Below are 13,997 nucleotides of genomic sequence, written 5' to 3'. Positions count from 1 at the left end.
TCACGTTATAGTTTTTAAAAAAAAATGTAACTGTATGTAAATGAAAATAATTTAGCGCATTTGACAGATCCTAAAATAGAGCTGTCTTGTATATATACAAAAATTTACAATAGTTTTAATTAAAGTGAAGTTCCTTGATTGTGTCTTTAGTTTCCATAGAAAGGTGTCATTCAAAACAAGAGGTTTGCACACCATATATATTACTTGCATTATTACCGATATTTGATCTTGAAATGAAGCTTTAAACAAAGCCATTGATTTGCTGTTAGTAGTTGGGCTATTCTAGGATATAAATATAATTTTAATGGGACAAACGGTGTAAAAATTACACGGTGCTTTAATGGGCAATGTGACTGCCCGAGATTCGTCTGACAGAACCGTTCACGTAATTGGCAGGGATGTTACTTGTGTTAACATCATATTACAGGATGCTTTTCCGAGTTTCATGAATTCCTCCGACAAGTCGTGATTGTACCATACGGCCTCTTACAAATCGTTTATGCACTTCTTACACCTAAGGTAATACACGACACAAATTAGGAAAAAAAGACTAAGTTATATATAAAATAGTCGCATGGAACCATATTTCTAGCCAGTGTACTTAAAAACGGGGGAAAAGTAGGCCTAAGTACTAGTATTTGCAATGACGTCAAATAAAGAAACATTTGAAACCAAATTAATGCGTTCCCTTAACATGACATTAAGCATAGATGTCCACTTCCGTAGTGGTTTAACATGTATATGTCGGCAGGTGGCCTCTCATTTTCTCTCTCTCTCTGTAACTCAAGGTGACTCCCAACTGATACATCACCGATGTTTCGCATTGGATGATTCTCACTTCCTGTTTGAATTCATCATCAGTTGTATATTGTTAAGAATTATCCGCACACTACAAGTACGTATAATAGTCGCATTTTGCTGTAACAGTGCTAAACTGAAATTGCAAAAAATGAAAATGAAAATAAAGAAATAAAATATGGAAAAAACCCAATGAAAATCGAAATATTGAGGAAATGTAGTTTTGTATCGTCTTAGAGCTCCTCACAAAAGACTGCTCCAATAACTACAAATTACATTCATTGTACGCCAGTAACTGAATTGATCATCAATTATGTCGATCTTGCAACCTGGCACAAGGTATAAATCAATTTGCATAATCTATGTTCAGGTTAAAGGTCGCAAAAAGAATCGTTAATCAATGCCCTCACAATGGAAATCGTCTGCTACAATATGGTTCCTCTAAAAGTCACTTCAAAAACGATCTGAACTTAAAAAATAAAAACTACCCAGATAAAACAACATGATTGCAAAAATCTATCCCGAACAAGATGTAGCCAAGGCTTCGTGGCGCAATTATGTATTATTGCGAGCTCATGAATATTAATGAGGTCTGTATTTATAGCACAGCTAACCACGACATCCATAAAGACAGATAAACATACGGGGAGGGAATCATTTCAATACAGACTTAGATAACACTGTACCAATGTATAAACTCGGCTCCCCTCACGTAATTCAAACTGGATAAAATCTCCTCTAAGGTAAGTTATTTTCCCTTAATTCATATTCTACATAAATTTCTGGTTATGTACCTGGAAATGCATGATGCGCTGAGTTTTCGTGAATCAACCATATGGTAAGACAAGGTGATCATGTTATCTGTTTGATGGGCCTATAGTCTGGTACTTAGGTATTTAATATGTAATTCTGTCTGATATATATTATATATTTTTACGATTTTTTTCTGCACGTTCACATCTTTCGCTTCTTCGTCTGCGAAGTTTGAAGGTGAAACAGTTTTACGTCATAAGCCTATATTTACCGTAGTGTTATCTTCGCAATATGTGTTTTGGTATTCAATGCATTTTGTGTATTGCTTCTGATAACACATGTAAGAGAATAATAGGCTCAGGGAAACAAAACCGACCCCACTTGACGATATGTAGGGCCCGAGTTCGGCAATAAATTTATGCATTACAACTATATAGCGACTGCACTGCCTGGTGCCCGATAAATAGGGGTAATTTTATGATAACTGTTATCTCGCATCTGAAAACAGCGCTGACATCAAGGTTAGTAAAAGTTTACTTCTATACAGCTTTCATATACAATAAAGATCACGCACATTACTAAACCATCGTAGTTAAAAATAGTATCTTAAAAATTAATTAAAGTTGACCAGCACTTCTACATGAGCGTCTGGACGTATCGCATGCACCGTGACTTTTGATGAACTTGGACAAACACTTTACTTAGACTCGTCAATATGTTTCCCCATCCCCCTCTGACGTCAATGCAATGCTAATCTATGGATTCCTTTTGATAGAGTATGTTGTTTGTCATGAAAGTGCATTCCGATATTTTCGTAGAAAATAATACTCCTCCGAATCCACAGCTTCCGCGGCACTCTCTGCGGGGGATACCAGCTATCCCAAACACGATACAAATGTAAACACTCGGATGAAAACAAGACGACGAGAACAATACAAAATTCTTGAAATTTTTTTTATTTACAAAGCCAAGCTAGTGCCAGGTTTCCTCAGATGACAGTAAATCTATAAAATCTGCTAGAAAAAGATATGTTTACCAAAATATCACCCCAACATTAAATAGGAAACATTGACTCTTGTAACCTTTGCTGTCATGATAACCTTTAGTGGTGCAGAGAGTTGTTGTTTTCGTCGGGAGAGAGAGTTGGGTTGGGGAGGGGGGTCTGTTGGTTCACTGCACAATAGTGGTTGGGTATTGACTGTTACCTATAGATTTACGTATAACAGCTGTGTCGTGTAAGACACGCTATGAATTATTGATTCATCACAATCGTGTTAGACTACCAAACATTTCTTTTTTATTTTTTAGCGTTCTTCCGATTCGTAGTGACAAAGACAGTACAAAGACGTCTGAAGATCAAAGGGGATTGAGTTTTAGATATAAAAAGAAACCACCCATTGACCACTCAGTAAACTACAAAATGCACGTGGAAGTATCAGTTGCTCTTAACTTTGTCATATCTTATTTGTACAATAAATTACCAAGACGAAGGGTTGACATGCTGGCAGAGGAATTGGAGAGAGGATTGAAGAAAAAGTTTCAAGGTCATTGGTATCCAGACAAACCCTTTAAAGGTTCGGGCTTCAGGTGCGTACGAATGAACGGCGAAAAAGTCGACCCTGTGTTTATCCATGCCGCGTCTGAGTGCGGATTGTCTCTGGAGGAAGTCAAGACATATTTGCCCGCAGAACTTACTATCTGGATAGACCCCGCAGAAGTTTCATATCGCATCGGCGAAAAGGGTCAAATAAAAATTTTATACAGTGATAGAAAGGATGAGAGTACTGAAGAAACCGCTGATCGCGAGGTCCAGGCAGCGGGACGTACATTCAATCCTGATGCTCAGTGTTTCAAACCAATCGACAATTTGTCGGCCTCTTTAAACAATCTCTGTTTATCGCCTGTAATGTTGTCTCCGTCATCACCGACGTCATCAAAAGGGTGGTCCGCGAGCGCGTCCACTTCACCATCCGGATCCCTGTTCAGTTCTACAGTATCCAGACCCACGCCGCCAGCCACACATGTGTCAAAAGAAAACGCTGTTCCTCGATTTACAGCAGCATCGTTTGCCCAAACAAAATTTGGATCCACAAAACTGAAAACCAACGCCAAAAGACCCACGCGTCTCTCGCCAACAGAGCTAGGTAACTACTTCCGGCAGCGATCTTCAGTGCTCCACCCTCCTGCTACTGGCTATTGTTCTCCACAAAGACCACGCTCCTTATCTCCAAGAGATCCACGCCTCGAATTTTACATGGATCAGAAAAACCGTGTTTTCCTGTCCCAGCAACAACTCCATCACCAACAGCAACACCTGCTTCACTCACCACAGCATGGGAGTAGTCCGCCCTCACCACTCAGTGAAAGCGGGGTCGTCAGATCACCAATGTCCAGTCAAGGCTACGCGTCTGGTCACTTCAACGACTTTATGTCAACTTCGTCTCCACTGACATCTCCCGCAAATTCCGCAACCGTGTCACCGGAAGCGGATAAGTCGTTTATGGATGGGATAAATGTGAACCTTTCCTACAACGCTCAGTTTCCTCACATGCTGTTGGCTAACTAGGAACTGGTCAGTGGATAGATCAGAAGACGACGACACACGACGTGTTTAACGTAGACGTTTTCTAGAGACTCCTAATATTCGTCACAGACCTTCGGTGTTCATCTGTGCTATGAGACAATAATTATCACCTATCTCGATATTCATGGTTGTAGCTGGGTTTGGTTCGTGCAGCCATTCGTGACATATAGTATTTATTTACATGAATTTTGGAGGGCATCAATTATCGTATTACAGTCCCATAGTAGAGCGATATATTCTACAAATGTGAAATAGTGGAGATTTATTGTTTTTATTAGATATTCCACATATTATATCATGTGTTATATAGCTAAGCAGTTAAATTATTTTTATATTAGTTATAATTTTTTCAAGAGAACGTTCGTACAAAAGATTATATATTCGTACACTTTTTATGATGGTATATGTATATACAGATGGGGAATTAGGTTTTCTACGGAATGTCCAGCGTCATTTTGATAGAGCCTATTTATACACACCATGTTCATTATTCAATGTTACCTGGCCACACCGACAGGTGTTTCCGCCACTGGTCCTAATTACTGCTGTAGCATTTTAATTATCAATATTATTCCGTTATCTTCACCTTCCATAACACGATTTGGTGTTTACCTGCAAATACTGAGTTTAGTAGCATTAATTGACGTAATGCAACAAATAGTTGTGAATGACACCTATACCATAACTGAAAAAAAAAAAAAAAGAATTGAAAAAAATTCTAATATTAACCTTAGATTCCCCAAGGAAACTGCTAACTTTTAACCCATTTTTCACCTTTTTATGTCCATTGGGAGCAATAAGTGCGGCTTGCTGATAGCGCTCGTTCCTAGTTAGGAATCCGTCCTGAGTGCTGATAAGTATATAATATTGACCAGTGGGACCCCACGCCAAAACGAGCACCTGTCTTTGTCGGTCCAGTTAGGTGGGTGTGAGCGTTGTGCAATAATCATTCATTTCCATGGCCTTCTATGTTTGAGAACTGTATTGTTTATATTGCTACATATTTTTAAGTTTGTAATAAAATTGGTATTTTTAGATTTCGTTCTTCATGTGTGATTTCCCCCCTTTTAACTTGAGGAGGTATATGACTTCGTCATAATAGCCGACTTCGTTTTAAAACATGAATGAAAATATAAATATCAGCAATATGTATCTATTGATTTGAAATTTGAGCTGGGTCAATTAACGTGTCGATTTCAAATAAAAGACAGAGAGAGAGGAGAAAAAAAAACCGGTCAATTGCTGATCAGTAGATCGCGGGTTGAAGTCCAACAGGGATTTTAATTTTCCCCCTTTCAGATTACTTTCTCCTAAAACTTAATATTTTGACTAAATAAAATAAATTTTGGAAAATTTTCAATTTCAAAATACTATTGTACATATCCTCCACTTTTCATCCATAATAAATTTCTCTGGTGTATTATTAGAAGACTACAAGGATATTATATTCTTCCTGTTAACCATAGACATCAGGATTTTATAATATACCGTTTGAAAAGTACTAGCATATTGTAATGCGACAACAAACTAAAACGGCGACATGCGAATAAAATCACCTTCAAACAAGCTGAAAGGAAATACAAATAGGCACTGAATAAACGAAAATCAAAACGAAATATTGTTCATCGATTAATTTGTACCTTAGCTACACAAAATTACAAGTATACGTAATCAGCTTTTATTATTCAACCTGGGATAGGCATGAGCATGGCCTTGGGCTTGACTCTCGGGTCACAGGTTCTAGCCTTGTAGTGGGCTGTTTAGCTAACCTGGTTAGTCATTAATCTGAATCTAAGTGACACACGTGATGAACATAATAACTAAAATAAGTATATGTCATCGTATATTGTTTAACGATCCGCTCGAAAAAATTTCACTAATATACAGACGTCACCATTGCCGATGAAGGGCTGCAAAATTTAGGCCTATGCTCGGCGCTTTTGGTCTTTGTGCAGGGAGGGATCTTTATCGTGTCACACCTGCTGTGACATGGGACCTTGGTGTTTTGCAGTCTCATCCGCCCCATTTAGTCGCTTCTTACGACAAGGGGTACTGGGGACCTAATCTAACCCGGATCTCCACGGGATAAGCGCACTGGCACTTGAGTAAAAATACATGCACATTTGATGTTAGCCATATCATTGCTGTTCTAATTTTCACATTTACGGAGTATAATTTGTGGAAACGACCAACCGCAAGACGGAAACAAGAATTGCAAATCAGTTGTCAGAATAACACATCGATTCGCAATCGTTCGGTCCTGTTTAAAGACGCTCAGATTGAACCAATTATCTCCAGGATTCCGTGTTATTGCATATTTATCGAAACAGTGACGGTCAGAGGGGTGATGGTCAAATTGGATGGCATGCCGGACACGATCATCATATGACAAATGATAAACATAATAACACGAGTTTTTATTTTTGTCTACATTCAGGGAACGGATGGCACGGGTCACTGGATATCAACAGCTCAATGAATTTTGTTTTATCATTAGAGATTATTTTAGCTGGCAATGGTAGCAAAACATTAAAACAGTATCAACTAAGGGTTTCTGGGTAATTATGGATTGCCATAGTAACCTCTCCTTATCGACCTTCCGTAATAAACTACATATGGCGAATATAACAGTCATAAATAGAGAGATACATACACATTTTGTAATATTATCTTAGATAAGGTTTTATTTTATAAATAGTAGATATTCATATGATATATGATAATAGTACAACTGTTTTAAATACAATTTCGTGTTTCTAGCTAACAAAATTTTCACCACCAAAGACAAATTTTTCCCTTCTAGTGTAATAAATGTCTAAAATCCGTTTATCTTGTATCAATAGGGGAATTTAAAACCCCTTTTTAATTACACACAATGAATTCCGTAAAAATATATCATGAGCATGACCTCCACTTTCAAGGTCAGATTTACTTCGTCAAATTGAAATTAAAGTGAAAGATAATCAATTTCTTAGTTTTAAAGAGAATTTCAATTATATAATTACTTTTCTGGGTGCGAAAATTTGACAAATAAATGCCTAATTTATTAATGTCGGTCAAACCGTCACATAATTTCTGTGAACTTGAAAACTTATTCTCAGTTATGATTTTTATAATTTACGGTAATCAACTAGACGCGTCCTAACAAGACTGACCCCCCCCCCCCCCCCCACTCCGCGGCTCATCCACATCAGCTTGTTTGCAATTTTGTATAACTGAATACCCGAAAGACACAAGTTTCAGAATTATCCATGTTTGACCTAATCACTAGTTACAGGCTAAGCTAAATTCTTTGACCTCGATTTTTGTCAATTTTCACAGTGTAATTAGGAGGCAATGATAATTTGAGTAAACACGGAATACATGTGGTTCTTTAGTCACCAACTTTAATCTACACTGAACTAAGTGAAACCAATTAATTGTCCAAATAAAGGATGGATGGATGAAAAGACAAGCATGGTGAAACAAAAAACACCCCTCCCCACAAAGTTGTTTGTGCGGGAGGATATTGTCAGACGTTACAGAAATATCATGAAAAAACAATGGCCAATACTTTCTTAAAATTGAACGAATCAATCTGAAAATCATTTCCGCTTGCAGAGAAGCGGAGTGGATCGTAAATGCTAGCGAAGATGTCTGAAAATTCCAGGTGTACGACAATATCTCCATAAAATTTAACATAAAATGAATAAGCAGCCTCCGCGAAAATCTCAGGACAAACTGCGTCCACCGACGAAGTGGAACCAATATACCAAACTTCGATTGCTGGGGTGTATAATTAAGCACTAATTGAATATATTTTAGAAACAAGAGGCCCATGGGCCACATCGCTCATCTGAGTCAACTTGACCCATATTTAAAGATTTCCTCTAAATTTTCGCATGTAAAACCTTGATCCCTATTGTGGATCTAACCTCCCAACCTCCGGTGGGGAGATACTTTTTATAAACTTGAATCTGTACCATATCAGAAAGCTTTCATGTAAAGGTAAACTTTTCTGGCCCAGTGGTTCTTGAGAAGTTTTTGAAAGATTTTCACTACATATTTATATGTAAAACTTTGATCTCATATAGTGGTCCCACCCTACCCCCAGGGGCCGTGATGTTAACAAACTTGAATCTGCACTATGTCAGGAAGCTTTCATATGAATTTCAGCTATTCTGGCCCAGTGGTTCTTGAGAAGAGGATTTTTAAAGATTTTCCTTATATATTTCTATGTAAAACTTTTATCCCCTATTGTGGGCCCAACCTACCTCCAGGGGCTATGATTTTTACAAAATTGAATCTGTACTATGTCAGGAAGCTTTCATGTAAATATTAACTTTTCTGGCCCAGTGGTTCTTGAGAAGATTTTTGAGGAGATTTTAAAATATTTTCCTGTATATTTGTATGTAAAACTTTGGTCCTCCATAGTGGTCCCATCTTACCTCCAGGGGTCATGGTTTTAACAAACTTGAATCTGCATTACATCAGGAAGCTTTCATGTAAATGTAAACTTTTTTGGCTCAGTGGTTCTTCAGAAGATTTTAAAAGATTTCCCCTATATATTCCCACGTAAACCATTGATCCCTATTGTTGCCCCACCCTACCCTCGGGCATCATGGTTTTAACGAACTTGAATCTGCACTATGTCAGGAAGTTTTCATATGAATTTCAGCTCTTCTGGCCCAGTGGTTCTTGAGAAGATTTTTAAGTGACCCCACCCTATTTTTGCAATTATCTCCCCTTTGAAGGGGGCATGACCCTTCATTTGAATAAACTTAAATCTTCTTCACCCAAAGATGACATGTGCAAAGTTTGGTTAAAATTGATCCAGTGGTTCTGGAGAAGGAGATGAAAATGTGAAAAGTTGACGACGCCGCTGGTATAATTGTGATGTAGAGAGCAAATGCACATTTGTTTGTCCCCACATAGCATTCATCCCATGTGGTTTTCAAAATCGCTAACCTAAAGACTGACAAAAATGGAAAAGACCAAATTTATGCGTGACGTTTGTCAAAATGACCTTGATTTAAGGTCAGTACAACCATTTGTCCAAAAGCACTCTGTCTTCATATATTGAGTTGCTCTCTGCATTACAAATATGTGAAGAATAAGATTTTCACTTTAGCAAACGACCTTTCTTGATGGTCACAACAATCTTGCCATAAGGATTTATTGAAAGAATTATGAGTCTTTAATGTCTATCCTATAATGCACCACTAATGTATGGCCCAGACAAACATTTTAAAGTTGTGAACTTGGTATTAGGTCATAAAGTACAATGTGGCCACAATGTTATTTCTTTTATCAAGCACGAGCATCAAACAATTCTCAATTACAGAGCTTGGAAAAGAAATCAAATTGTTGACCTTGACCTTTGCAAAATATCATCGGTTAAGGTTATTTCACACAATGTGGCCATAAGCAATCTGTTTATCAACTAAGTGTCACTAATACCATTCCCTACCAAAGCTATGGATAGGAAGATAATCTAAACATTTTTTTACTAATGACTTTGACCTTATAACCTATCTTCAAGATCTCTACATGTTACTTTACTTTATACAATCTGTGTGCTAAGCAAGAACATATATTGACTCTCCATTACTTAGTTAGGGCTCGGATATAAATCGACCTCCGTTTACTAGTGGTCATCACTTTATCCTAATGACCTTGATGCATGGTTTACTACACATCACCTGACTAGAGACATTTCTTTTACCAAGAATGAACCTGTAATGTATCTTTATTACAAATCAATTACCTATATAATAATTTCATTTTTCCACTAGTGACCTTGACCAAGTCATTGTTAAAGGTCATGACATAAACGCTGTGTATTAAGTATGCTCTAGTGTTTTTACCACAACAAAGTTATAGGCAAGAATTTTAAATATTTTTTTTTACTGTTGCTGACAGTCTTTATGCTAATGAGCCTCTAGCGGTTTTCCATTACTTCGTTGTGACCTGAAAAAAAAACCCATTTTAAATTTGCTTTATCATGACCTTCGAACAAGATCACTTGATGACCTTGGTATTAGGTATGACCCTCAATAGCCTTTCCATTACTTAGACAAAATTTCATTTCAATATATATTTTTACCAGAGTCCCAGACCTTGTTTAAATGTCATGACGCGTCCTCTAGTCACAGCTTTCATTGTACAAAGCACAATTCTCTAACATCACTCCATTACAAAGTACAATTCTCTAACATCACTCCATTACAAAGTACAATTCTCTAACATCACTCCATTACAAAGTTGGAATTTTAAACTTAAACCTTTAACAGGATTAAGTGTCCTAGAATCTGCGCCCTTTATCCTGGGGGTAATGCCATGAACATATTAAGGTTACCTCGTAATACTTCGATAACGAACAGTGATCAATCTCATTAATTCTATAAGCAATACAAAATAGACTTCCGGTGGCTAAGAGGTTGGCGAAATAAAGGGGAAATTTACCTCTAATATCGGAACCCACCAACGGCTAAAATTATCTATATCTCGCAACAATTGTTTAATATTAAATTTTCCACACTAAACACTGCAGGTAACCTCAAAGAAAAATGAACACCATGTTCAGTACATTAAAGGAGGGATCAATCAATTGTACTCGCCCAGATTAGTATATTAAGGAGCATGCACGTGTCATTTTCTAATTAAATCTAGCTTGATCGCTTATAGGGGTTCCATGATGGCTTTAAAGCCCTAAATCATTGAAACCAATACCAATGAAACACATCATGTGCCTTAATACAATCCGACTTTTCCCCTGGTCTGGAAATTGCATATTCACGCTCAGTTTTAGTTCAGACATATTCCAAACTATCAATTTCTTGCCGTATCCCGACAGAATCTAGTATTCCAATGGTCATTTCTCATGAAATTCTAAGTATTGTTTTTCTACAAACGAAATTTTGGAGCAAATCAAACTCAAATGTTTGTGACGTATACATATTTATGACTGAGGAGTGCGAGGCATTTTCACCAGGAGATGGAAAGTGATCATCCGATTCCACAGACAATCCCGTGGTTTACGTGTAACAACAATATCAAAGACAGCGGGTTTTAACAAAGTCACGATATATACTTAGAAATGAATAATTCTTTAATGATTTAAAGTTCTTGCGGCCATGTCATGACGTCATTAGCGCGGAGCTTGTTGAAATTAGTCTGGGTCTGCTGCGAGTGAAATCTGAATAAGGTCCACTGGCCGGATTTGTTCGGGATTTTGTTATTGAGCAGGTGTAGTTGTGTAGTGTCGTGCTGTTTCAATCAACCATTTCATTCCTCGCCGACTGGGACCTCCATCCTTAGCAATTCTTTCCCTGGCACGCGACCGGATATTGTCTGATCTGTTGTCAGACTCCATACCCGGATCTCATACAGAGAAAATGCTTAAATACGAACATCATACGAAAGTGGCTAATAACTCCACAAACATGAAGTTTTCCCCAGTCCCTAACCAATGAATATTAACATCACTGCAATTTAGAAAAGAAAATGTGTTTAAACTAATATCCGTGTACATGCCGGATTTGCGAGACGGGAGTTCGGCCGAGATCTGACAAACTGAAACAGAAACAGTACTTGTTAATGTGACAGTTTTGATCTTGTCAATAACAATAAGTTAGAGGCGCATTTAACCAAGCCATTCCCATCTCGCAGTGTCCTCACTACCAGAAAGGGTTTATGACGTCAATGAACACGATTTTATAAAGCGTATAGAAAGACAAGAATATGGCGACAGAAATAGTTTTTTCCTGGGTTGTACAGATCGTCCTTTAACGGTATAATCAATGAAGACCAGAACTGGCGCGCTCATTCATTGCTATTGAATTTCACCTCTTCAAAGATAACATTTCTAAGAATGAAATCGTATTTTTTTTTTATGTCTTTGAACACTGCCAAAAACACCATCAGGGAGTTGGAAAACTAAATAGCTGATAGATTCCCGACAAACTTGGAGACCAGAACCTGTCAAGTCTTATATGCTCCAAAAATCTCGTCAAGTTTATTTCCAATCGGTTTTCCTGTTCACTTCCTGTTTACCCTTGCAGTCAGGCTTACAAAACTCGGAGCTGATTTCGTTGTCTCGATTTCAATATCCTGTCATCCTGAACTCTTGTCAGATTGATAAAACCCAGTCATTGATTACAATAGGAAGTTATCATCCACCGCCATTTTACAGCAATCAGAACAAATCCGGGCCGAGCCCACGACGCTGTTTACCTATGATAGGACAAGCTTTCCTCCGGCTAACAGACTGACAAACCCATTTGTGATGTTTAATAATATAATCAGTCTCTCCAAACAAATTATCAATTTATGTAATTGGGAAAACACTTTTTTAAATATATGACTAGTTGTGATTAAACAAGAGACATAAAAAACAATAGCATTTATATGTCTGTAGAGAATACACTGTGGAGCGGCATGCAGAGAACAAGCTCTTGTTGCATGCTATTTTGTCTTTCATGAAGGATCGATTGCAATCAACAATTATAGAACTGTCCATTATAATAATCAATCCCTTGAAAGAGAAATTAATTCCAAACCTGAGAGCATACTAACATCTGATGCCAGCAGGTTTATAAAATTATTAAATCATATCATCTCGACTGCCAACTCTTATCAATATGAAAGTGGGTAGTGTAGATATATATATGTATGTGTTTGTGTGTACGATATATATATATATATATATACACACACACAAATCCCGTTGGGGATCCGGGTTAGAATAGGTCCTTAGTACCCCTTGCTTGTCGTAAGCGGTGACTAAATGGCGCGGTCCTTCAGATGAGACAGCAAAAACCGAGGTCCCGTGTCACAGTAGGTGTGGCTGGATAAAGATCCCTCCCTGTCCTCAGTACCCCTTGCTTGTCGTAAGAGGCGACTAAATGGGACAGTCCTTCAGATGAGACCACAAAAACCAAGGTCCCGTGTCACAGTAGGTGTGGCACATAAAGATCCCTCTTTGTTCAAAGGCCGTAAGCGCCTAGCATAGGCCTAAATTTTGCATCCCTTCACCGGCATTGGTGACGTCTCCGTATGAGTGAAAGATTATTGACAGAGAGAGACGTTAAACCACACACACATACATATATAAATAATATATGTATATATATATATAATATATAAACAAGACAGTGTGATTGCGTGCACGTACATATCAACGTATCCGCTAGTTTAAAAGAAAACATACCCAATATCCGAATTAATTTAAACAATATTTATTCGTAAATACTTTGATAATAATGTTTACAAACAATGTCTTATAATAGATTGAGAAACAAGTCAAAAGGATTATATTAATATCCGAATTGATAATCAATGATTACATTTTTACTATATTCAGTTTGCGTTCCGATATTCATTTCAAAAAATTTGTGATCATTTTTATTGATTGTATATTGTTTAAAGTCCCTCTCGAGAATTTTTCACTTATATGGAGACGTCACCATTGCTGGTGAAGGGCTGCAAAATTTAGTATTAAGCTCGGCGCTTACGGCCTTTGAGCAGAGAGGGATCTTTATGTGCCACACCTACTGTGACACGGGACCTTGGTTTTTGCGGTCTCATCTGAAGGACCGCCCCATTTAGTCGCCTCTTACGACAAGAAAGGGGTACTGAGGACCCATTCTAACCCGGATCCTCACGGGCGGTCTTGTTGAAAGTTGGAAGTCGACAAACCATGTGCATATAGTAAGAACAAAATTTAAATTTGAAAATGTACAATAAAAGAGTTATTATAATAGCGTGTGGAAGGTGTATTATAAAAAGTTATTATATCAGCCTATGGAAGGTGTATAATAAAACAGTTACTACATCTGCCTCAGTTATTATAGCAGTCTATGTAAGGTGTATAATTAAACAG

At 37.6% G+C, this 13,997-nt stretch overlaps 1 protein-coding gene across 2 annotated transcripts; it reads left to right on the top strand.

Moving 5' to 3' along the window:
• Positions 1 to 1,384: 1,384 nt before the first annotated feature.
• LOC125669975 (protein Tob1-like) lies at positions 1,385 to 5,170 on the top strand. Of its 2 annotated transcripts, none has more exons than XM_048904861.2 (2): positions 1,385 to 1,541; positions 2,860 to 5,170. In XM_048904861.2, exon 2 carries the CDS (start codon positions 2,972 to 2,974, stop codon positions 4,115 to 4,117), a length of 1,146 nt encoding a protein of 381 aa, XP_048760818.1. In that variant the 5' UTR covers positions 1,385 to 1,541; positions 2,860 to 2,971; the 3' UTR covers positions 4,118 to 5,170. The 2 variants fall into 2 exon arrangements, with proteins under 2 accessions (XP_048760818.1, XP_048760817.1); XM_048904860.2 differs by lacking the exon at positions 1,385 to 1,541 and adding an exon at positions 1,850 to 2,072.
• The last annotated feature ends 8,827 nt before the right edge of the window (positions 5,171 to 13,997 follow it).

This window comes from Ostrea edulis, chromosome 4 (assembly GCF_947568905.1).
Source record: "Ostrea edulis chromosome 4, xbOstEdul1.1, whole genome shotgun sequence".
Lineage (NCBI taxonomy): Eukaryota > Metazoa > Mollusca > Bivalvia > Ostreida > Ostreidae > Ostrea > Ostrea edulis.
The sequence above is the reverse complement of the archived record's forward strand: the minus strand, read 5'-3'. Positions and strand labels throughout refer to the sequence as shown.